Below are 24,380 nucleotides of genomic sequence, written 5' to 3' on the forward strand. Positions count from 1 at the left end.
CATGATGGAGCTAGTAAGAGGCAGTGCTGAAATTTGACCCAGGCCATGCCCTTAGCCACTTTATTCCACAGCCTCTCTGCTGGATAAGCCAGTTAAATAGACAGATATTGTCCTTATAAAACAGTATGCTTGCACATTCTTGATGTATATAAAACTCTCTCTGCTCAACAGCACTTCACTATTCAGTGTCTTTGGGGTAGGCTGGGCCTGGGGGGCCGGGCAGGGAATGAAAACCAGAGCTTAGAATAGCACAGCTTATTCTTATTAGCAAAGTTCTATTTGCAGTTTGTATCTAAAACGTTAGCTTAGGTCATCGAGTCAAAAAGTAAGTACTTTTAACAATAGCCACTGGGACTTTTTCTTTGAGAAGAATAGTAAAGGGTATAGTGCTGACTAGTGAAAACCTTCTAATATGCTATCTTCCTTTTTTAAAACAGTGTTTATTGAGGAAAAATTGTCAACATAATATTTTTTTAAAAAGATCCTTTAAACGTAGAAAATTTTATCTTAGACGCTACAGATTCTTCAAACATATGCTTAGGATACAAAAAGGAAGAAGGGCCTCAAAGTTTAGGCTTAAAAGGACAGAAAGGAAGATGGCATTCTATAGAAGACTAGTGAGATAGAGTTCAGATCTTTCTCTACCCCCATCCACTCTAGAAATGTTATAGTCACGTATTAAAAACAAATAAATCACTGTAACCACGTGGTAAGGATGTTTAGCTTTAAAAATCTTAATTTACAAAAATACCAGAATCTGAATATCTAGTTTTAAACATATGATCCTTTCAAGATGCAGTTTTCTATATTTATTTTAGGCGCTATATTATGGTTTGTTCCTTTCTATGGCAGAATGTTTCTTTGTGGCACCAGATGAACCTTTTCACGTTGGAACACTAGAAGAAAAACTCAAGTTACTGCTGGACTTTCACAGGTGAGGGAACAGATGGGAGTGTAACTCATGTTTGTGTGTATACGTTTTCACTGCACTGAAGTCTCCTGTCTTCTAGACTCATAACAGTGGAGCTGCAGTTTAAATTGAAGGCCATTAATCTGCAGACTATTCGTCATCACGAGCTCCCGGATTGTTACGACTTTACTCTGACTGTAAGTGTGGGCTGGGCTGAATTTGATTCCTATCTGGAGAAAAATAGTTTTATCTAGTTACAGGCTTATTTACTTGTATTAAGGGGTGATCAAATGTATAGGATGTTCCCATTCCACTTGGATGTGCACAGGGGAAGCATTGGTTCAGCTAGCTCTATTTGGTTATGATGTAGTCCCTTCTTATCTGCGGTTTTGCTTTCTGAGGTAAGTTACCCTAGGTCAACCTCGGTCTGAAAATATTACGTGGAAAATGCCAGAAATAAATTTTAAGTTGTATGTCATTCTGAGTAGCATAATGAAAAATTTCTGACCCTCCCCAGATATGAATCATCCTTCGGTCCAGTGTATCCCACCCGTGAGTCACTTAGTAGCCGTCTCAGTTATCAGATCAGTTGTCCCAGTATCACAGTGCTTGTGTTCAAGTAACCCTTATTTTACTCAATAATGGCCCCAAAGGGCAAGAGTAGTGATGCTGGCAATTCTGACATGCTAAAAGATTCCTTTAAATGAAAAAGTGAAAGCTCTCAACTTAATAAAGAAAGAAAAAAAATGTATGCTAAGGTTGCTAAATCTACAGGAAGAAGAAATCTTCTATCCATTGTGAAGACGGAAAAAGAAATCCATGCTAGTTTTGCTGTTGCACCCCAAACTGCAAAAATTATGTCCAAAGTGTGTGATAAGTGCGTGGTTAAGATGGAAAAAGGCATTTAATTTGTACAAGATATTTTGAGAGAGAGACCACATTCACATAAATTTTATTATAGTATATGTTATAATTGCTCTATTTTATTACTAGTTATTGTTGTTACTCTCTTACTGTGCCTAGTTTATAAATTAAACTTTATCATAGGTATGTATGTATAGGAAAAATACATTGTATATAAGGTTTGGTATTATCTGCGGTTCCAGGCATCCACTAGGGGTCTTGGAATATATCCCCTATGGATAAGGGGTGGCTACTGTACTAACTTGTTTACTTGTTAATTATCTGTCTTCTGTACCTCATTGTAAGTTCTCCGAGGGCAGGGACCTTGTCTTGTTCACTGCTGTGTCTTTAGTACCAAGATCAGTGCCTGGCACAGAGTAGGTGTTCAAATACAAAAGGAACAGAGGTTTGTAGGCTCTGTATGGTCAGCTCTCAGCAGTCGGTGGCAGTCTGCTTAAGGTCATTGCCAAGGGTTCTTGCTACCGAGTTTCCTCACTGTGGATGTTTGTAGCCTTTGGGTTTTGCTCACAGTGCCTCCCTTGTGCTGCCTCTAATGCTCTGGTTAGCTTCCTCGCCTTCAGCCTATCCTATCACATCTATGTTCTCTGTCTTCCAGTTGCAGATGGAGCTTTTGATGCTCTCTAGGCAGCACAAGATGCCCCTCATGTGAGTTCATCACTTCACGAGGATCTGAGTCAGTAGTAACACAATGCTGTATCGGCATATGCAGGACAGCATTTGATAACAGCTTGCCTTCATGTGGTCCAAATTTCTATTACTTCAGCAGTAGTTTGTATCAAAAGTTATGTCCATGATACTCAACTGATTGGCTGTAAGAAATCAAGTTTTCAGAAATGGAGGTTAAAAATATTTTCAGAATATAGGACAATGTAATAATTATGCATATTACTTAATAAGAAAAAGCACTAATTCTATAAGACTGTTTTTATTTGGGCTACAGATTTTGATCTTAATATTAACCAGCAAGTTATGAATTTTCAAAATTACTTGATTTTTAAAAAATTGAGCTATTATACACAGTCCTCTCTCTTCTCTCTCTGTATCTCTGTCTGTCTGTCTGCCTCTCTCTTTCTCTCTGTCTCTCATGGAAAATGATACTTTTCAGAAGTCTTATAATCCTTAAAGGCTTTGGTCAACTGACAGCTCCTTCATGGACCCTTTTGTGATTCCTCAGTTAGCAATACATTCTGTGTTCTGAACTCCCAGATTTCGTTTTCATTTTTGTATTTTGTATGTCTTACCGCCTTCTCCTTTGTTTTAGAATTTTGTAGGTCTTTTATCATCAACTCTGCTAGACTGAAAGCTCCCTGAAGGCAGAACCATTTTATCTTTTCATCCCTCAGAGAACATAGTAGGTGACTCAAATATTTGTTGATTGAGTAAACAAAACACTAGATCCTTTGTCATGACTCACTACATCAGTAAAAGCAACTTGGCCTTTAGCCACATGCAAATGTCATATTTTTGCCATTCTTGTAGAATTATCCCAAGCTATATCTGTGCAGTGTGGATTTAGCAGTGCATCTCACAGAACTGTGGTGGAACTTATATCCTATCAGGTAGTTTGATAATAAAAGCCATTAGTGCAACTTCATTGCCGTAAGTAAACATGAACTGGGACAGCATGCCTGATATAAAATGCAAGGTCTTTGGAGTCAGACAAGCCTAGATTTTAATGTCAGCTCACCAGTAAGTAGCTATGTAACTTTAGGCAAATTACTTAATTGGTTTGAGCCTCAGTTTTCTCATTTGTCAAACAGAATTAATGCCTACCTACCTGACAAAATTGTTGTTGAGATAGAAGATAACATATATGAAGGACCTACCAAAGTATATGGTATGTAGTAGATATTTGATTCATTCAACAGCTGTTTATTAAGCCTATCCTGTGTGTGCCCAGCTGGATTTATAATGTAAAAGTAGTGCACTAGCATTCATTCATAGTAGTTTGATAAATTCTTTCATCCTGTGTTTTGAAGCTCTTTATTGGGTGTATAAACATCTAGGATTCTGTGTTCACTTGAGCTGACTCTTTTATCATTGTGAAATGGCACTCATTAACCCTAGTCATATTCTTTGCTCAAACATTTACTTTGTCTGATGTTAATATAGCCATTCCAGCTTTCTTTTGATTAGTGTTAGTATGGCATATCTTTTTCCACCCTTTTAAACTTATTTGTGTCACATTTAAAGTTGTTTTCTTGTTAGGCAGCATATAGTTGAGTCTTGCTTTTTTTTATCCAACCTAAAAATCTCTACCTTTTAATTAAGGTGCTTATTACATCATTTAAATTTCATATGATTTTTAATATGATTCCTCTCTTTTTCTGCCTTCTTTTGGATTGAGTATTTTTTAGGATTCCATTCTATCTCATATGTTATCTTATTAACTATAACTCTTTGTTTTATTATTTTAGGGTTTCTAGTACACATATGTAACTTATTACAGCCTACCTTCAAGTGATGGTATACCACTACATGTATAGCATAAAAACCTGACAGTATATTTCCATTTCTCCCATCTTGGCCTTTGCGTTATTGTTGTCATACAATTTACTTCCAGATATAAACTGGAACAATACATTGTTGTTATTTTCACTTTAAACAGTCAGTTATCTTTTAAAGCAACTTAAATAATTAAAAGTCTTTATATTTGCCCATGTAGTTATCATTTCAAGTGCTTCATTCCTTTGTGTAGTTCCAGGTTTCCATCTGGTATCATTTTCCTTCTGCATGAAGGGCTTCCTTTAACATTTCTTATAATGCAGATCTGCTGGTAATAAGTTCTTTCAGCTTCTGTATGTCTGAAAAAAGTATTTCACCTTCATTTTTTAAGGATAGTGTCACTAGGTATAGAACTCTAGTTTGACTGTTTTTTCCCCAGTACTTTAAAGATGTTGCTCTTTTACAAACTAAAAATACAAACAATACAAACTGTTGTCACTGCTAAGAAATCTGCTGTCTTCTTCATCTTTGTTCTTCTGTATGGGATGTTTTTTGCCCCCTCTGGCTGCTTTAAAATTTTTCTCTTCATCTCTGATTTTAACAATTTGATTCTGATATGCCTTGATGTAGTTTTCTTCATGTTTTTTGTATTTGGGGTTCATTGAGTATCTTGGATCTATGGGTTTATAGTTTTCATTATATTTGACATTTACTCAGTGTTATTTCTTCAAATATTTTTCTGTCTCTTTCCCCCCACTCTTCCGAGATTCCAATAATACGTATATTTGGGCACTTGAAGTTGTCCCACAGCTCTCTTTCTTTCTTTTTTTTTTTCAGTCTTTTTTTCTCTTTCTTTCATTTTGAATAGTTTTATTGCTGTGTTTTCAAATTCACCAATCTTTTATTTTTCTGTACTATCTAATCTGTTGTTATTACACCCAGTATTTTTTCTTCTTCATTGAAAGAATTCAGCTTCTTCTAAACCTTACTTAGATGTGATTGACATTAAGCCAAAATTTATTTAATAAGCACCTACTATTTGTAAGACCCTGAGGCTTTTTGTGTGGGAAAAGCATGTTTTTTCCTTGGCAAGGATTTCTGACTCATTCAAATAATACTGAGCATCTTCCTTATGAGAGGCTGTGGGCTGGTTCCCTCAGCAGCTATGGAGATGGGCAGACACTAGCAATGTCCTTGGTTGCTTGTCAGGGGAAGAAACTTAGAGTCCAACATGAGGAGAAACAGAGTAACTAAACTCTGAAGTGGTATCTGATTACCCCACACGAAGATTTTCAATAAAACTCATTTAAATGAGAGACTTTAAAAGAACTTTTCTTTTTCTTTAGGACTTGAGAGAAGAGGCACCCAAAACAAAAACAAAACCCCCAAACCAGACTAATTTCCTTAGCTTGCCTTCTTGGTGTATGCAAGGGGAAAGTGGAAGGAGCTAGAAGGGGAAGACAATGGAAGAACTATGAAAGGTGTTCTGGCATGGCTTTGTCCCCTTTGGTGCCTGGTGTCCCAAAATGCTTATCATTGAAGCCAGACATGCTGTTGGTTCCCTGTGACCACACCTTTTGTAATACATATGGTTCTATAGTGATGAAGAAATCTGGTCCTAGAAGGAAAATCAAAAAACTCCATTTGAAATGTTTCAAGACAGAAATAATGAGCATCTGTGTTAGTAAGAATTACAACCACATTAAAAATCTATCCCTAGCTGAGGCCCTGCTGGAAGGCGGAGGAAAACATACTTGTACTCGCTCTTGCCCATTGTAAGAGGGCATCTAGAGGCGCTTAGAATGGGAAGGAGGGGGAAATTCTTTTGTTTTATAAGGGGTTCAGGGCTTGAATACTGTCCTGGAAGCAGGATTGTAGAGACTAAATGTTCTCTATGGAAGATCTAGTTCAACTTTCTCAGCTCACAGAGAAATAAAAAGAACTTCCCAAGGTTGAGCAGAGTTAGCGACAGGTCAAAGATGAGAGTCTGGGTCTCCTGTAACTTTGGAAGAATTGTTTCCTAATTAATGCATAGAGGCATCTTGGCTTTAAAAACTATAGGTATGGGCTTCCCTGGTGGTGCAGTGATTGAGAGTCCGCCTGCCGATGCAGGGGACACGGGTTCGTGCCCCGGTCCGGGAAGATCCCACATGCCGCGGAGCGGCTAGGCCCGTGAGCCATAGCCGCTGAGCCTGCGCGCCCGGAGCCTGTGCTCCGCAACGGGAGAGGCCACAACAGTGAGAGGCCTGCGTACAGCAAAATAAAAAATAAAAACAAACAAACAAAAAACTATAGGTATGTTTTTTACCCTTTTCCTGTTCTTCACAGATAACATTTGACAACAAAGCCCACAGTGGAAGAATTAAGATAAGTTTAGATAATGACATTTCCATCAGAGAATGTAAAGACTGGCACGTATCTGGATCAAGTAAGTGATGAATTTTACTAGTTTTAAAGGTGGTTATTAAATAATATTAAATGGTTATTAAATGACTTGTCCCAAGGATGTGTGGAACATTAAATGAAAGAATTGGACCATACCCAAGTCCCTAATTCTCTGCAAGTAGATCAATTCATTGTAGTTGTCTGACGTTCCAAGTAATTCCCAAGTTATTAGTAATCACAATGGCTTTTCCTGCCTTCTCCATGTGCCCTCACTGGCCCACTCCTTACCAAAAAGAAAAAAATGCTTATAATCCCCCCAGCAAAAAGAAAATCACATATACTCAAACCAATGTTTATCGAGTGCTTATTGCATAAGTATAATACTTCCACCTACATCTTCCTCACTTCAATATTTTAAAATATCTTTGAGATAGGTAACATCCCTATTTTTACAGATGAAGAAACTAAGGCTCAGTGAATTTTGGTGTGCATGGGGTCATACAGCCAGGGAGAAGTCAGGTAGGATTTGACCCTGAAGTATCCCACACCTTGTAATTATCTTCTATCTAGGTCAAAAAAGTAGACGAAATAAGGAAAGGGTGCATTCCTAGAAATATGGACACAAACTCAGGTATAAACTGAGTATCACTGAGAATTTTGGAGCTGAACTGGATAAATCTGCCTGGGAAGAATTGATCTAATTTCCTAGTCCCTTGTATTGATATGTCGTGGTGTGTTGTACTAGACTTTAATGATGAGGTCAGAGGGTCTCAGATTCTATTGAAAAGAAGCATCATTCTAAGTACCCGCTAAGATGCAGTTTCTCCAGCTTCATACAAGACCGTCTGTAGGTCTGGGGTTGAGACCCAGGAATGTGCAGGGAATCCTTATTCAGACCATACTTGTATAATAATTGCTTTAGGGTTTCCTACTAATGGATTCACGAAGTTCAGATGTAGTAATGAGATAGCATGAGTAAATTAAATAAAATAAAATTTCTTCATTCTAGTATTCTTTTCACTAATAGGTAACTTCAAATATATGAAGATCTTGAATCACAAACTTTTATTTCAATCACAAAGTTGTTTATTTGAAACACAAGCCTGTTTTGTCATCTGTAAACATTGTAATACTTCTCCACAAACTTGAGAATAGGGAAAATGAGAGCATATGAAGGTGCCTGGAACATAGGCTTTCTCTCAAATGTTTGGTTCTTGAATTTTAAGTTTTTCTGAAGTAGATTTAGCCCTTCGTGTAACAATTAGATGCCTCTTGACAAAATTACGGGATGCTTCATTTCAGAATAGTCTTGAGTTCTTTCTATCAGCACAGAGCAGAACAACTTGTTAAGTAAAGACACGCTCTGTAAGAGAGCATGTGACGGTCAGCCCTCTGCCTACCTCTCTTCACCTGGCTCTGCTCATGCTGGGAGGACTGATTCCCAGAATCTCTGCATGGGTGGCTCTGCCTTGTCACTCAGGCCTCAGCTAAAACCCGCTGCCTCTTTGGTGAGGCCTTCCTTCATTGTGCGGTATAAGTGAAACTTTCTTTTCCCCATTCCCCCACCCAAAGCTCCCTCAGCAACGGTGGTCAAAATTTAGTGTTACCTAGAGAGCTTAGGAAAACACAGTTTCTGATTCACTTGGTCTAGGGTAAGGCAGGAGAATGTGCATTCCTAACAAGTCCCCAAGGGATGCTAAGAGCCACTAACACAGAGTGATGGATGCTGGAGACAGACTGCAAAGGTTTGAATCCTGACTTTGCCACTTACTGGCCGTGGAACCTTGGGCAAGTTCTGTGACCTCTCTGTGCTTCAGTTCTCACCTGCAAAGTGGGATAATCACATCTACCTCGTGGGTGTTGCTGTGAGGTGCAAGTGAGTTAAAACCTATAAAATTCTTAGAACTATGCCGGGCAGGAAATGCACTCAATACATGTTAGCTATTTGGATTTACTTTATTCATATCTCTTACTCCTGTCAGAAAATAATTAGTTCATTTACTTGTTCACTTTTTTCTCTTATATCACTGGAGTAGAATAGAAGTTCCACAAGGTCAGGGGCTTTGTCTGTCTTGTTCACCCATTATACTCTCAGCATGTAGAAACACACCTGATGCTTAATAAGTATTTTATACCTAGATAAGTCTATTTAAATAGGATATGCAGGAACCCTAACGGTATTAAGAACAAAAGACTACAAGTTGATAAAGATCTTTGATGGATGGTTGTGATGATTTTTAAAAGAAGGACTTTTAGTCTCCTTTAAATACTCATGGAAGAATCTGTATCAGAGCCTTTTCTCTTTGTTGTCTTTGTGCCAAGAATGCTTGAATTATTTAAATTATTCTAAACATGAGTGTGAAGGATCCGTATAAAACTTGAAAATGCTTCTGAAGGATGCAGAAAGAAGACTTAAATCAATTAAAAGGCACACTATGTTTTTGGACAAGTGATTCAACATGATGAATATGTCAAGTCTTCTTAAATTGATCTATAAATTCAACGTGACTCCCCCCAAAATTACCTGTAGGATTTTTATTGGAATTTGACAATCTGGCCCTGAAGAATATATGGAAATATAACAAGCAAGACTAGCCAGCAGAAATTCTAGGAAAGAGTAATGAGAGGTATTTTTCTTAGGCGTTACAACACACGAAAACGTCAGAAGGGTAAGATATGGTACTTGAATACAAACGGCCATGTGGTACATGGTAAAGACGGCATTTCAAATCATTTGCTCTTTTAATTGGCAAAAATTAAAGAATATGGAGCAGGTGTGGAGGTATGTGTAGGTATGTAAACTTTCATGATCTTTTTGGAGAACAATTTCTTAGATCTTCTTTTAGAAAGATGCATATGCCTTACCCCAACAATTCCATCTTTAGATATTCATCCACTTAAAGGATCACTTGCATCTGTGCACAAAGAGGACCTGGAGAATGGTTTGTAGCAGGGAAGACCAGATTCCAATCCAAGTGTCTTTACAAATACGGTATTGTACATCTATACTGAAGTATGCAATGCAGCCGTTAAAATAAATGAGGCTAAAAATGAAAAGAAAAAAAAGAAGTATATGTCACCATATTAATGTTTCACTGCATCAGCAAGTAATCCACTTTCTTTCCAGTTCAGAAGAACACTCATTACATGATGATCTTTGATGCCTTCGTTATTCTGATATGCCTGGCTTCGTTAATCCTGTGTGTTCGATCTGTGGTGAAAGGACTTCAGCTTCAGCAGGTAGGGATCTCTGCTTTCTAGGAATGTGATGGACATTTTTATTGATAGAGAAATTCACGGTGCCTCCCTTCTTTTCCCGAAAGGAATTTGTCAATTTTTTCCTCCTCCATTATAAGAAGGAAGTTTCTGTTTCTGATCGAATGGAATTCGTCAATGGATGGTATATTATGATTATTATTAGTGACATATTAACCATTACTGGATCAATTCTGAAAATGGAAATCCAAGCTAAGGTAAAATTTTTTCCTATTTATGTCATTGTTAGTATCAGATTTGCATTAATGATCATTTATTTTTTCCAAAACGTTAAGAATTCACAGAGTAAATTATTTCTTTCAAACATTTTATTGAGTAAACCTGAAATAACAGTAACTTGTAAAATTATAGTCCAGAAACCTTTTAGGCTGAGTTTTCCAAAGTGTGATTCACAGTCCTCTGCATCAGGATCATTTGGGTAGTTGGTAAATACGCCACGTTAGACCTACTGAATGTGAACTCTGGGGGTGGGGCCTGTGAATTCTTACACACACCAAAAGTCATACACACTCCAAGGTAACTAAAGTAAAAGGTGTTTTTTGTTGTTCTTATAAGAAATACCAGAATCTTCAGAAAAAGAGTTGGCTGGGGGTAGGTGGAGGGAAGTGAGGCCAAACTACTATTGTGTGAGTCCTTGCAGTTGTTCCCTTTGTCCATTTAAATTGAGAATATTCCCATTTTCCTACTTTTCCTATTTATGTACTACAAGGTTTTCCATTTTAAGTTAGGACTAATCCAGCCTGGATATCAACCCTCCCCCAAAACAAAAATCAAAAACAAGACAAAACAAAACGAATACTGTTCAAACTAATCTTCTTCAAATTTATATTTTTCTAGCCTGACTACAACTAAATATGAGTATGATCCATGTGGGGAGCCTCTTATGGTTCAGATTCCTGGGCAGAGACCCCAAATGCAATGGCTCAGTTAAGACAGGAGTTTATTTCTCCCTCATGTAATAGTCAGGGTGGATTTTACGTGCTGGCAAGTTGCTCAGCTCCACACCATTCAGGAATCCAAGTTTGTCCCATCTTTTTCTCTGCCGACCATTAAGGGCTCACCCAGACTGCATGATTGATGCTGGGTTGCCTCACAAACAGATTGCAACCGATGGAAGGGAAAACCTGGTATGGTAGTAGGTCTCTCACAGTCTTATAACCTGGTTCAGAATGGCAGCCTTCATTTCTGTTCAGTCCTACTGGATAGAATTTAGTCACATCTAACTGCAAGGGAACTGGGGGAGATAGCCCAGGCATGTACCTCAGAAAGAGAGAATGGGTTTAGGAGGCCATGGAGCAGCTGTCACTATATGTCAATGTAGTATATATCATTAGAATAGATGTTTAAGTGTAGGGACCAAAAAAGGAGGAGTAGGGGGAGATTTGCAGCAAATCTTTATTTTTACCAACCTCACCTACCATTAACTTCAACGAACCTTTAATGGTGTCCAACAATCTTTCTGCATTTTTCTAAGCTATTCATTCCCCCTGTCTTCTAGCTGATCATTTCATATTTCTTCTCTTTTGAAGCTTGTAATACTCCCTGCCCCATCCTCACTCTGAGCTGATGACCTCACTTCTTATTTCACAAAATAATGGAAACAAAGTAGGAATTCCACAAATTCCCACTTCACTTATATACCTGCCAGCATCAGTGCCCATATGCTTTGCTTTTTCTCTGCTACTGTAGATATATTATTTAGGTTACTATCCAAGGCCAACTTCTCCACCTCCTGCCTTTCAGATGCCGTCCCTGCTTGCTTACTCCAGGGCATGGGTCCAGCTATTCTTCCTCCTTTTCTCATGCATCCTCAATTTCTCATTCTCTACCACGACATTTCCATCAGCATGTTTTTTTTTTTTTCTCCTTTCTAAAAAGGCAAAATCTCAACCTATTCTCCTTCCAGCCACTTCCCCATTTCTCTGCTTCCCTTTATACAGCAAAAGACCTCAAAAGAGTATTTAATCCTGTTTCTGACTCTGTGCTTCCCATTCCCTCTTGTATCTGTTCCAGTCAGGCTGCCCTGCCACTCCAGGGCAATGTTCCAATGACCTCTCATGTTGCTACATTCAATAATCAATTATTTATCCTCATTTTGACCAATCAGCAGCTTTTAGCACTGCAAGCACGCCCTCTTTGTTGATGAACTTTTTCACTGGCTGTCACTTACCTGGTTTTCCTCCTAAATCACTGGCTGGTCTTCTGACTTTCCATTGTTGGTTCCTTCTCATCTCACCAACCTATGAAAGTGACAGTATTTCAAGGCCCGGTGCTTGGACACCTTCTTTTTCTGCCACTGTCTTGGTGATCTCATCCTGTCCCATTGTGTTAAATAGTGTCTATTTTCCAGTGATTTTCAAATCTCTATCTCCAGCTTGGAATTATTCCCTGAACTCCAGTCTCAAATATCCAACTGTGTATTCCACATCTTCACTTGGATGTCTACCTGGCCTCACAAATTTAACATACCTGAAACAGAACTCCTGAAATCTCCACCTCCACAGTCCAAACCTGCTTCTCCGTGGCCTTTCTAAGTTCAGTTAATGGCAACTCTTTTCCGTTGCTCAAGACAAAAGCCTCAACTCCTCATCCTCAACTCCTCTCTTTCACTAATCCCCTCTCCTCCACTAATCCCCTCTCCTTCATATCTCATCCAAGAGGAAATCCTATTTGTCTCCCTTAAAACAATCACCTCATCACCTTCACTGTTGCCATCCTGGTCCAAGGCACCGTCAGCTCTCATCTGCATTATTGCAGTAACCGTCTCACTCTTCCAACAATCTGCTCCCAACATATCACTCCTGTTCAGAGCCTCAATCTCCCCAGTCTATTCAGAATAAAAGGTAAAGTTTTTAAATTACACTCGTGAGGCCCTAAACTACCTGCCCCTTCACCTCTGTGCCTGCACACTCTCCCCCATAGCTCACTCCAGCCAGCCTCACTATGTTGCGAGGCGCCCTCCTGCTTTGGGGCCTCTGCCCTTACAGGTCCCTGTGCCTGGAAGTCTTCCACAAGATGTTTGCTTGGCTTGCTCCCTCACTCCCTTCATGTCTTTACTCAAAGGCCACCTGTTCAGTGATCAGTCCACGCTATTTGAAATGCAACATACAGCCTTCCCTTATCCCCTCCCCTGAATTGTCTCCTCAGCACTTACCATCAGCTAATGTACTGAGGGTTTTGCTAATTTATTTCTATCGTCTCTCTCTCCACCCTAGAATATAAGCTTCACGAGGGCAGGGAATTTTGTTTGTTCACTGCTTTGTCCTTAGCATCTAGAACAGTGCCGACTCATTGCTACTCAACAAATAATTTTTGCCCCAAATGAATTTCTGCTACATAACTGATTATTTTTTTCCACTCTGTTTTAGAGTCTGACAAGTTATGATGTCTGTAGCATACTTCTTGGTACCTCTACCATGCTGGTGTGGCTAGGAGTCATCCGATACCTTGGTTTCTTTCAGAAATACAATGTAAGGAATTCCACGGTTCTCCAAGCTTCTGGTATTTCTCTTTCAAAGTTATTGCACTGCTTTGTCTAAAGGACAAAGGGAATCTAATGACGTCTCTTACTTTCCCAGCTCCTAATTCTCACCCTTCAGGCAGCGCTGCCCAACGTCATCAGGTTCTGCTGCTGTGCAGCTATGATTTATTTAGGCTATTGCTTCTGTGGATGGATTGTGCTGGGGCCTTACCACGATAAGGTACTGAGAAACAATTTTTTTTTCCTGTTGTTATTAAGCTCTCAGAGTAGTGCCAGTGGCTTGTTATCCTTTTAAAATAAGCTCCTTTTACTTTGTGGCTCAGCCTTAAAATGTTGTAGGTAATGTATCTATTGCCAAGTTTATAAATTGGTAAGGTAAGACCACCTTGAGAGGATAACTGATTCACTTGACTGCCTCAACTCCTTTTGTGGGATATGTCAGATAATTAAGTCTTTCTTACCGTCAGCGAAGTCAAACTTGCCAACTTGATTCATCGATATATACTAGAGTGGGCTATTTAGTTAAGTCTTATTGAAATTTGACTTTATTTTAAAAAGTAGTATAGGGAGAAACTTGAAGAAATATTGAATATTTTGTTCACCAGAGTTATAGTCTTGAGTGTAATGCCATCATCTTAAATGGCATGAACTTTAAAATGAGAAGCATGAGTATGCATGGTTGGGACCTGTGTTTCTCACAGAAGCATTTCAAGGATCTCTTTCTACCAAGGTAAATGGGAGGGTAAAGCTTGACTCAGAAAAGCACTGAAGGTGCAAACCAGCTCTCCTAACTTCAGTTCAGGCTGCTCCTATTAAAAGGAGCGTCTGAAGGAGCTGCTTGTTCCAAGAAAAACAGTAGGCATGTACATGTTACGTACATCACAAGACAAATGCCTGGAGGAATGACTCCATTTTCCTGGGTGTCTCCAATGTGTACATGTTATCAAACTTTGGTGTGATTTTCTCTTGTTAAAAAAAAATGCTTGTGGTTACCCCAGGTTATTTGTTTGAAGGGGTAACTTGAGATATCTAGTCCCACTATTTTTAATATGGTGTCATGATCAAAGTCTCCAATGGGAAGGAACACCTAGTAAAGTGAACTTTTCTTTTTTGTTTTTCCAGTTCCGTTCTCTGAACATGGTCTCTGAGTGCCTTTTCTCGCTGATAAATGGAGATGATATGTTTGCCACATTTGCAAACATGCAGCAGAAGAGTTACTTGGTCTGGCTCTTTAGCAGGATTTACCTCTACTCATTCATCAGCCTCTTTATATACATGATTTTAAGTCTTTTTATTGCACTGATCACTGATACGTATGAAACAATTAAGGTAGGTTCATCAAGAACAAGGAGGAGCAGCATTTTCCTAGAACTTGCAGAGTGGCAATAAAATACAGTACCTGGGGCTTCCCTGGTGGCACAGTGGTTGAGAGTCCGCCTGCCGATGCAGGGGACACGGGTTCGTGCCCCGGTCTGGGAAGATCCCACATGCCGCGGAGCGGCTGGGCCCGTGAGCCATGGCCGCTGAGCCTGCGCGTCCGGAGCCTGTGCTCTGCGACGGGAGAGGCCACAACAGTGAGAGGCCCGCGTACCGCAAAAAAAAAAAAAAAAAAAATACAGTACCTGAGGGGGAGGGGATCAAAGGAATGGTAATTTCTTCAGGGTAGAGAAGAAGGATCTCAATTTTAGATACTAAAAACAGAAATGAAAGAGAAATAGAATTTCTAGAATGTTGAAAGTTTTGTCTCTGAGTAATTGTGCTTTTTCAGACAGGGTTTCAAATCATTTATTAGAATTATAAGGATCAGTAGATACTGAGTGAGTGAAACAACAGTCAAAATTTTGTGGGAGCTTTTAAAATCCACTTTTCATAAAGAAAAATTGACCTCTTCATTTGGAATGAACCCCTGCATGGGACTACCCCAGAGGCCTGGTCTCCAGGACAGTCAGGGGATTAATGTGTCAAGTACGAGCCATGTGTGTGTTACACAGTCAGGAGCATGATTTGAAAAGCTGTTATCATTCATACTGTCACTCCACATTGAATATTTAAAAATCAGTTTGAGCCCTTTGAAATATGGAAAGGCAGAGTAAATATCCATATGTATTTAAATTTCTAATAACTTTATACTGTTAGGTATACTATTGGCATAGACACTTCCACTTGGGGACTTTTCTTTCTGAGCATGAAAGGGGTAATGAAACATGATGCCATGCGAATGGATAAGGAGAAAGGCCATCAGGAGTTGATGGATTATGTATTGATAATTACAAATACCTTGCTCACAAAGCCAGGGTTCTGACTTCATTCTTACCGAAGCAGATGTCAGGAACCGACTGTCCTCAATACTTGCTTGGCAGACTTGCTTAGAGTCACCAAGGAGACTGGGAAAGAATGTAGTTGTACCTGTACAAATCCCTTTCCATGGTGCTCTAAAAATTCACTACCTTCAACTCTGCATGCAGAGAGCTATATATATATATTATTAGAGGGTGACATCTGAGGTCTCAAAGAATAACAAGAGTTGACAGCTCTGGATGACACAAGCCTAAAACTCGTAGTTTAGATGTTAACCTGCTTCCATGGTCTCAGAGCACTTGTCAGATGGGCGAGTCCTTTCTGATCCTTGCTGGTCAGGGCCCATTCTAGAGATCTTAGACCCCCAAGCTGATATAAATATTAGGCCTTTAAATAAATCTGTCTGTCTGGAAGACAGACTCCATAAGGGTGTGCAGGCTGGATTTTACCTGGAAGGAGCTCTCAGATTCAACATGCCCATTTGGGGTTGAATCAGACCCACAAAAGAGAGCCCAGGAAGGCACTGCAGAATCCTAGACCCACTTTTCCTTAGCCAAACCTAAGACTGGCTCTAGAGGCTACATCCCCATGAAAATACTTGGAAGCAAGTAAACTATCCCTTTAGAAAAATCCCCACCTGTGTAGCCAAATGATCTACTTTGAATTTGAAATAAAGGTGTTTTCAAGGGACTTATTAATGAAAACTTTTTTTTATTATTCTGTACAGCATTACCAACAAGATGGCTTCCCTGAGACTGAACTTCGTATATTTATATCAGAGTGCAAAGATCTGCCCAATTCTGGAAAGTACAGATTAGAAGAAGACCCTGCAGTATCTATATTCTGCTGTTGTAAAAAGTAGCTATTAGGCTAATCTATGACCTGGAGGGAACTATAATGTGTAGCTGAGTTGGGAGACAAAATGGATATTTTAAGATCAGATGTAGTATGTTTGAAGACTATTATTTTGAGCAAATTGATGGCTGTAATTCATCAAGAACTGTGTTTATATTTTAAAGCATAATGTCTTTGCAGCTTTAGGCTGGGCTTATTTTTATTTTTTAAACCTAACTTTGATGAGGGAAACTGTTGGATTCTTGTCCTGTTTATTTTTGCCATAGCTTTAGAATGTGTTTTCCATACCCTTCTCTACTCTTGCTTCCAGTTATTCTAACTGTGCTGACTGTGTCATCAGTGGAAACAATGCCTGATCTGACCTCAGACAACTCACCAACCCTGGCCTGGACCATTCTCAGGGGCTGTCCTTGAGAGAGAGGATGATTGCTATATATCCAGTAATCATTGCATTTTAAAATCTCTTAAAGGAAAGAATAAGAAAGAAAAAACCATCACCAGCTAACAGTCTTGTATTTGGCTATGAAGGACAACTGTTATTTGATACTGCTTTTAGTTCTGGAGAAGATCAGGTTTTTTAGTATAAGTTTTCTCTTTTCCTTTAGTGTTAAAGGACAAAGTTGAAGGAGTATTCTATACACCTATGAAAATTAAACTGCATACCAAATGCATATTCGATCCCACAAGGATTGTTTTATTAGTACTTGCACAGCCTTGTGAAAAGTGCATGATGTGCTGCGCCCCTCCTAGGCACATTCAGTCTCACAGAAAAGGGTAGCATTTTTTTCCTCCACATAAACTTCCCTGTGAATATTGTTCTTGTCTGCCTATCCCAGAAAATTGTTGCATTTTTACTATTAGCCTGTCTCATGTTTTCTAGACTACTTAAAAAAATCCCCTTTAACATCGTAAATCAGTGAAAGTTTTATATGAAGGCAACCTGCTAGAGAAATTCAAGAAAAAGGTTTGTAAGTTTAAACTTCCATGTTAGAGTACATTATTGAGCAAAAGATTCTTCTGTTATTTGGTTATTGGTCATTATAAATGTGAATCAGGGTACAGAACTCTTTGTACTGTCATATACAGAACAGAACATAGACATTTGAAAGGAACAAAGCACAGCACAAAACAATGACTATTACCACCCAGTGAGAAATGAGCCAGGATCTTTGACATAAACAAATGATTTTTTGAAAGTGAGAAACATAATACCTATTGTGAATTAATTTACTAATTTAGAATTGTTAGATTTGGTGCCTAGAAACTGTAATTCATATCTTAGTATGTGTGATATTCACAAATTTCAACGATCTGACTTCAACTATCCTTAAGTCTCATACTCCTCCCCTCTTCCCCATCCCCAGTTCCCTCAAACATGCAGGTGAAATCTTTCCTAGAGCCTTGCTATTTAAAGAGTGGTGAGTGGACCAGCAGTACCGGCAACATCTTCTAGTTAGAAATGAAAGCCCTCAAGTCCCATTCCAGACCCACTGAATCAGAGTCCGTTTCAATACCATCCCCTGGCGTTTCATGTGCACATTCAAATCTGAGATACTTGGAGCTGCCTTTTACAACTATTTCTCCCTCTATAGTGTTTTATAAGAACTTACCTACGGTTTATTTTTTAAATGATACTTTTATGTCTATCAATAATATATGCATCACCAATTACAGTTATTTATGTACACGTATCTCTTCTCTACTTTGCAAAACTAGTTGTAGATTATTACAGATGTGAAAATGTTTACAGAAAATGCTCCAAATTAAGACAGCTACTGAAGTGTAGCAGTGGTTAGTCATGTCTTAGCAGTGTAGTGGTGTGGTGAGAATAAAGGTTTAGGAGACTGAAAGATTGAATACAAATCTAGGACCTACTACATATTCTATGGGTGACCTCAGGGAAGTAACTTAAACATCTCTGAACCCATGTCCTCATTTTGATAGGGAGATGACAGTACACAGAACGCTGAGCATTCAGTGAGATAACGTATAAATCAACCTTGGTACCTAGTGGGGCTCAGGGTTTCTTCTGGCCCCTTTGAAGCACAGGGCCCTTGTACATGGTAGATGTTCTTAATAAATGCAACGTTGACAATGGATTTTCCTTTTAACTACCCACTGGTAAGTTATTCAGTAGAATTGCCCTGCCTTTAAAAAACACTTATAACGAGAAGTTTGCTGATACAAAAAGATGTTATCCCAGTTTACAATCCCCTTCTAAAGGGACTGTGGTCCCTAGTGGAGTCCTAGTATTTTGAAGTTAAGGGTTGTCCCTTTATAGTGGCTTTTCTTTGAATTAAAAAGGCTTAAAAATTCTTTAGCACAAAAATTGTATATATAGATACTATATATATAATATATATAGTATCTATATATACTATATGTATAAATATAATATTTCTTATACTTCCTCCAACACTCTCCAATGAAGTCACAGTTTGCCTCTTTACACCAGAGTCTACATCCTTCCCACAAGAACAGTGCTGTAACATTTCCTCTCCTTTTCTTCTAAAAAGGAGCCATGCCACCGTGGCACCCACCTGCAGGGACTGTGACTACACAAACGGGAACTTCCAAGCCTGTCTGTACCCAGTGGGCATCTCTGATGAAATGGACTCTAAAATAAGGCATTTGCCTAATAGCCTACTGGAAGTGACTTTCAAAAGGGGGCGTAAAGAAAAAATATGTTGGGACTTCCCAGGTGGTCCAGTGGGTAAGGCTCCACGCTTCCAATGCAGGGGGCCAGGGTTTGATTGTTGGTCAGGGAACTAGATCGCGCATGCATGCAACTAAGAAGTCCACATGCCGCAACTAAAAAGATCCTGCATGTGGCAACGAAGACCCAGCACAGCCAAAATAAATAAATTAATTAAAAAAATAAATCTTAAAAAAAGAAAAGAAAAAAATGTTGCCTGCCATTTCAGTTTTACAAGGATCAAGCCATTAGCCACTACAGTGGCCCATGGACAGTGGCCCCTGAGGGGAATTCAGGATGGAGAAAACTAGGGAGCATTCTGGGCTTTGTATACACCTAGATAGTTAAGATGCATATCTAAGGGAAAATTTCAGTGACCCCAGATTCTTTTCATACATAGAAAAGCACTAAAATCATTAACTTGAGATGTCTGTTCTTTGTGATTAGCAGTAATCTTTGGATGTTCCAGGACATGTTTTTGTTTTGTTTTGTTTTTTCCCACAGCAAAAAAATTCAGGCATATCCTGGCTCCTCCCTTACCTCGCATCAGCTACTCGGAGCTATCTGATGGACTGTTTGCAGGGCTTTAGTCCTCAGTAAGGTCCTTGAATAAAACTTAACTCACAACTTTTGAGTCGTGTGTTTGTCTTTCAGTGGACAGGGGTGTCAGTTATGTATGCTTTTATATATCTTATGTATTTCCAACTGCTTCTACCTGGAGATGCATATTAAAATAATTACCTGGCAGAATATTCTTTGCCTTGTTAAACCCAGAGACCTTTTAAACATTTGCTGATTGAAACAGCCTGGAACTCGCGGACTTTGCTGCTGCTGCCGCCACCAATAGGAATAGGCCTCCCTGGAAAAGAGGCTATTGGCTCGTCGGAACTTCCAAGTCAACATCACCCACAGCTGAAAGTGGCATTTGGGTAAGTGACCGCGACCCTCATCTCTAAGATTCATGTCCCGTTTCCGACAGGCGTCTTCCTTTGAAGACGGGAAGGGAGGGAAGAGCAGCAGTGGCTGCAGACCAGCACGTGGGCTTACCGAGTCCCAAGGCTCGGGTCTTGCAGGTCTGCGCCGTCCCTCTGTGCCCGCCCCGGCCACGTGGACACTCACTCCCCGCGCAGGAGGCCAGCTTCCCCGCGCGAGCTAACAGCGATTCGTTTCTCTTTCCCTTGTGCGCCCGTAGCACTTTTAACATCTCCGAAGCATGACCCTTGTCACAGAGTTTTGTGATCGTGCACTTCAGAATAAAAACACGTCAAAATGAATGAACTTTTCACTTAACGTGAAGTCCTGGAGGGAAAGGATCTGGTCTTTCTTATCTCGGTGCCCACAGTACTCAGCCCTAGGCTTGGCATTCAGTGAATATGGCCTGTGTCTTGAACGCATCAAAATACAAATGACTTTTAAAATGGGCAAAGGAATGGATGTAGGAAACAAGAAAAGAATGCCGAAATCAAGGAAAGAATGTAGAGTCAGGAGCCCCGCAGGGCAGGGAGTGCACAGCCCGGCCGCCCGGGGGCGGTGTGGAGGGCGCACCGGCAGCCCAGTGTTCCACCGCGTGGGCCCCTTTTGAAGGCGCTTCTACCCGGCCCTACAGCCCGGCCGCCACCCAGGAGGCCTCCTTCCTCCGTCGCTCCGGGCAGCACCATGGCTCGTGGTGTGGAGGCGCTGGACCTGCAGGTGTGGAGCAGAGCCTCAGGTCCGTCCCGGGGGCCTCAGTGCAGGTCAGTACCCCAGGGGCGATCGCCGTGGGGCCCCCCCTCCATCTCACGGCCGTTCCTCTGGCGCCCACCGCCACCCCCTTCCCGGGCTGCTTTCCTCCACGGGTCTCCTGACGTGCGCACCTCTGCTCTATCTCCCACCGCCCGCCCCCTTCCACCTGCCTCCCGGGGCTCACAGAGGCCAGCTCGCTGACTCGAGGAAAAAGTGCCCCAGGGCACCAAGTTGAGACGCTCTCCTCAGGCTCCTCAGCCCGGGCGGGAGGCGACTGGGGGGACGTGGGGACTCGGGGCGGGGCGGGAACGCCCGGCCACGAGCCCCTTCCTCGCCGGCGCGCAACGACCCGCCCGGCAGCCCGCCGCCGCCGCCGCCCGAGGGGGGCCAGTCGCCCCCGCGACTCGCCGCGCCTGCCAGAGGGCCGGGGTCTGCGCGCCCCTGGCGGCTGGTAGGAAGGGTAAGAGAGAGGCACTAAGAGGAGGGGGGCCCGCCTAGGAGGGATCAGACTTCAGGGGAGGCGTTCCCGGCAAGGCTGAAACGCGTGCAGTGAACGGTTTCTCCTGCTCCGAATCCCGAGAGCCGTGGAAAGTTTTGAAGGCGCAGGCGTGGCCCGGCAGCCCCGTCCTTTTCCCCAGGCCAGGAAGCAGAGGAAAGACCAGGTGATTTCAGGTTAACTGTCAGATGAGGCGCCTGAGCTGTGTCTTTCTGGGTATTGGACTCTGGAGAAACCCTCATCAAGTGGATGGCTTTCCTGTTCTAGACTAGAGCTTTCTTGCTGCCTTGCTTATAGTAACTGCTTGCAGTTAGTTAAATCAGGCTGGGCTTTGCCTTCCGGAACAAACAGGCCTTTTCCTCAGGTGGGAGGGTGATAGCGTGTTTAACCCCAATTCCTCTGCCTTTATGAAAAGGCGTACAGTTCAGCCCGGTGGCGCTGCCAGTGGGCCCCAACTTCTTGGTCAAAGCTCCAACCACCCAGCCGTGCAGCTGAGCTGGGGGCGGGTAGTGCGTACAAACAGGCCTTCGCTCCCCTCTTAAAGCTTGCAAAACAAATACAGTGGTGGGTGGTTAAACTTTCTTAAAATAGCGTGGAGACTTTCCTGCATAGCTCTCTCGATATTAAATACAAATGAACTTAACGCTAGCAAGGAAAGCCAGAATTCAAGAGGAGGATTTATTTGATCTCTGATCACTGTCCAGATAAGTATTTAATGAATACTTATATGTTTTTTGTGGTATATGTTTTTTAGACTTTTGACAGACCAATTTTGAATTAGAAGACAAAACTTTGGTGCAGCTTTTTTGGACAACTGGATACCTGTGAATGTCACATCAAAATGACTGGGTATCGTGTAATTTATAAAGCATCTCTCTTAATGCTAAGTGTTTATTTTTAATGGAGCAGAGGGGTAGAAGTTATACACTGCTTCCATCTACCGTAGCCCTAAAATCACTGTCCTAAAAGGTAGGGAGCAAATTGACCCTGGGTTTATTTACTATCTTTTGCTTGGACTGATAAACAGGCTTGTGCTTATGGTAGGTATGGTGTGTATAAACTTTTTTTTTTTTAACTTGAATTTAGGTTTTTTCTTAGCACATTTCCTCAGGACTTAAATGGTTTTATCATGTCCAGTGAGTATCTTCAGAAGCTACCATTCTTAGAGTAGAGGAAACACACTTGGGTGTGCACATAAGTAGGTTTTGAACGGATTCTAATTTTAAATATACATATGTCCGGTTGTACAGTACCAGTGGGAGACAGGATTTTGTTTCGTCACACACTGAGAATGGAATAAGTCCATAAGAAAGAGGTAGGAGAGGTTGCCTATGGATGTTAGGATGCAAATTCTGATACGTAATGTTGAGGGAATCAACTATATGGTTCTCCCAGACGTGGGATGTGGACTTCACACTTCAGGACCCGCTCACCATCTCTGTGATGCAGTAACCACACAGCACAAGTTTGGGGGAATCTGGTAGCTTCTTCCTGTTGAGTCAGCATTCTCGAGATTTTAGCTCATCTTCCTCTAGATACTTTAAGGTGAGTTAAACTCCCATTACTGTGAACTCTCCCTTCTTCTTTAGCAAACCTTCTGTAAAGCAGGTTCTGTGGCTTGGATCCTTTAAAAACAGGCACATTTCCCACACGTCTCCTGACCATTTCCATGCAGAGGTCATTGTAATAGTGCCAATTGTATGTAGTCTCCTGCACATAAAAACGGGTAAATCCTGATGAAGTGTTTGAGGGGGCCATGTTCTTTTCTTCCAAGGAGGAGCATATAAAATGTGTTGTTTTTAACAATAAAATAGTGCATATAACATGTCTTAATGAAGCAAGTAGGAAGAGTAGGGAGACAAATTTTATACAGAATGGCAGAGAATACAGAACTGAAAGTCAGGGATGATTGTATATGGCAGCTAATCACTTTGGCTAGGTCTCAGTGAAGTGAAACCCAGAATAAGACAATTTTTGAAACTTAATGAAAAAACAGGTGTCTTCCTGTGGCTACAGTTTTTAAAGTGGCCAAAATTGTGGCCAAAGAAAGCTTTTTTGGCTATGAAAATTAAATGTGGAGTCTTCTCTGAGGCTGGGCTGTTCTCTCTAGCTGAGGCCTGGAGTCCAAGCCCCACCAGTCAGTTCCCAAGAATGAGATCACCCTTCAGTGAGCTCTTACATCATGTGTTCTGGGCTTCATAGAGAAAAGTAATCTTATTTCCAGACCTCATTTTCTTTATCAAACTGCAATATTCTTTTCAGTATCAAATGCGTAAAGCCATGTTTTGGTCTGTTTACATATTTGTTTGCTTTGGCAATCTTCTGGGGTTTTTCCTTCCCACTTTCCTCAGCCTAACCCTAGCTGAGCTTTCTACTCTGTTTTGAGCTTGGACACCATTTTCTCTTCCCTGATGTGAGGAGAGAGCTTTCGGGGTATGTTGCCCATAGATATTTCTTTCTCCTCAGTTGGGGGGACTGCTTCCTTTTTTCTCCTTTGAAGGTTGTATTTTGTTATCTCCCCTTGAATACATCTAGTGGTTTCAGCTTAAAAAATCCTGTCAGGCAAGAATTGGTGACTAGTGAGGCTAAAGATTCTGGAAAATTGTCCTTGGTACAATTCCAGAAGACCCACAATTTAAGGGGTGAGCTTTAAAAAAATCCTGTCACCTATAGCAACTAGAGGGAATTGCTAGAGATAGTGTGCATCTAGGGGTTCCCCAACTGGCAATGAGGTGGGCTTGTCCAAAGATAAGTTAAACTCATCCAATGGTTTGAGGAAAAATGATTAATTATAACTTTAGTTATCATTTTATAACTTTTTCTTATGTTCCAATAAACCTTGTTTACAAAAGCAGTCTACTGGCTACATTTGACCCTTGGTCCATAGGCTTTA

General features: G+C 40.8%; 2 protein-coding genes across 3 annotated transcripts in view; both read left to right on the plus strand.

The window, feature by feature from the left end:
• MCOLN3 (mucolipin TRP cation channel 3) overlaps positions 1-17,314 on the plus strand; it is a 32,804-nt gene extending 15,490 nt beyond the window's left edge. The window contains exons 5-13 of the mRNA XM_022580887.2: positions 853-934; positions 1,011-1,107; positions 6,608-6,707; positions 9,792-9,904; positions 9,988-10,137; positions 13,309-13,410; positions 13,519-13,641; positions 14,544-14,750; positions 16,447-17,314. Coding sequence (XP_022436595.2) covers positions 853-934; positions 1,011-1,107; positions 6,608-6,707; positions 9,792-9,904; positions 9,988-10,137; positions 13,309-13,410; positions 13,519-13,641; positions 14,544-14,750; positions 16,447-16,581 — 1,109 coding nt within the window. The 3' untranslated portion in view covers positions 16,582-17,314. The remainder of the gene's footprint in view (positions 1-852; positions 935-1,010; positions 1,108-6,607; positions 6,708-9,791; positions 9,905-9,987; positions 10,138-13,308; positions 13,411-13,518; positions 13,642-14,543; positions 14,751-16,446) is intronic.
• A 3,430-nt stretch (positions 17,315-20,744) lies between these two features.
• Positions 20,745-24,380, plus strand: part of MCOLN2 (mucolipin TRP cation channel 2) — a 61,451-nt gene continuing 57,815 nt past the window's right edge. Inside the window, exon 1 of one of the 2 annotated variants that reach the window (XM_022580944.2) lies at positions 20,745-21,002. In XM_022580944.2, the coding sequence (XP_022436652.1) occupies positions 20,926-21,002 (77 nt within the window). In that variant the 5' untranslated portion in view covers positions 20,745-20,925. Of the gene's footprint in view, positions 21,003-21,482; positions 21,654-24,380 lie in introns of those variants that run through there. The other variant, XM_022580945.3, reaches the window with a different exon arrangement.

The sequence above is a fragment of the Delphinapterus leucas genome, chromosome 1 (assembly GCF_059928025.1).
Source record: "Delphinapterus leucas isolate spDelLeu-1000000601 "Yukka" chromosome 1, BTC_Dleu_Yukka2, whole genome shotgun sequence".
Taxonomy (NCBI): Eukaryota; Metazoa; Chordata; class Mammalia; order Artiodactyla; family Monodontidae; genus Delphinapterus; species Delphinapterus leucas.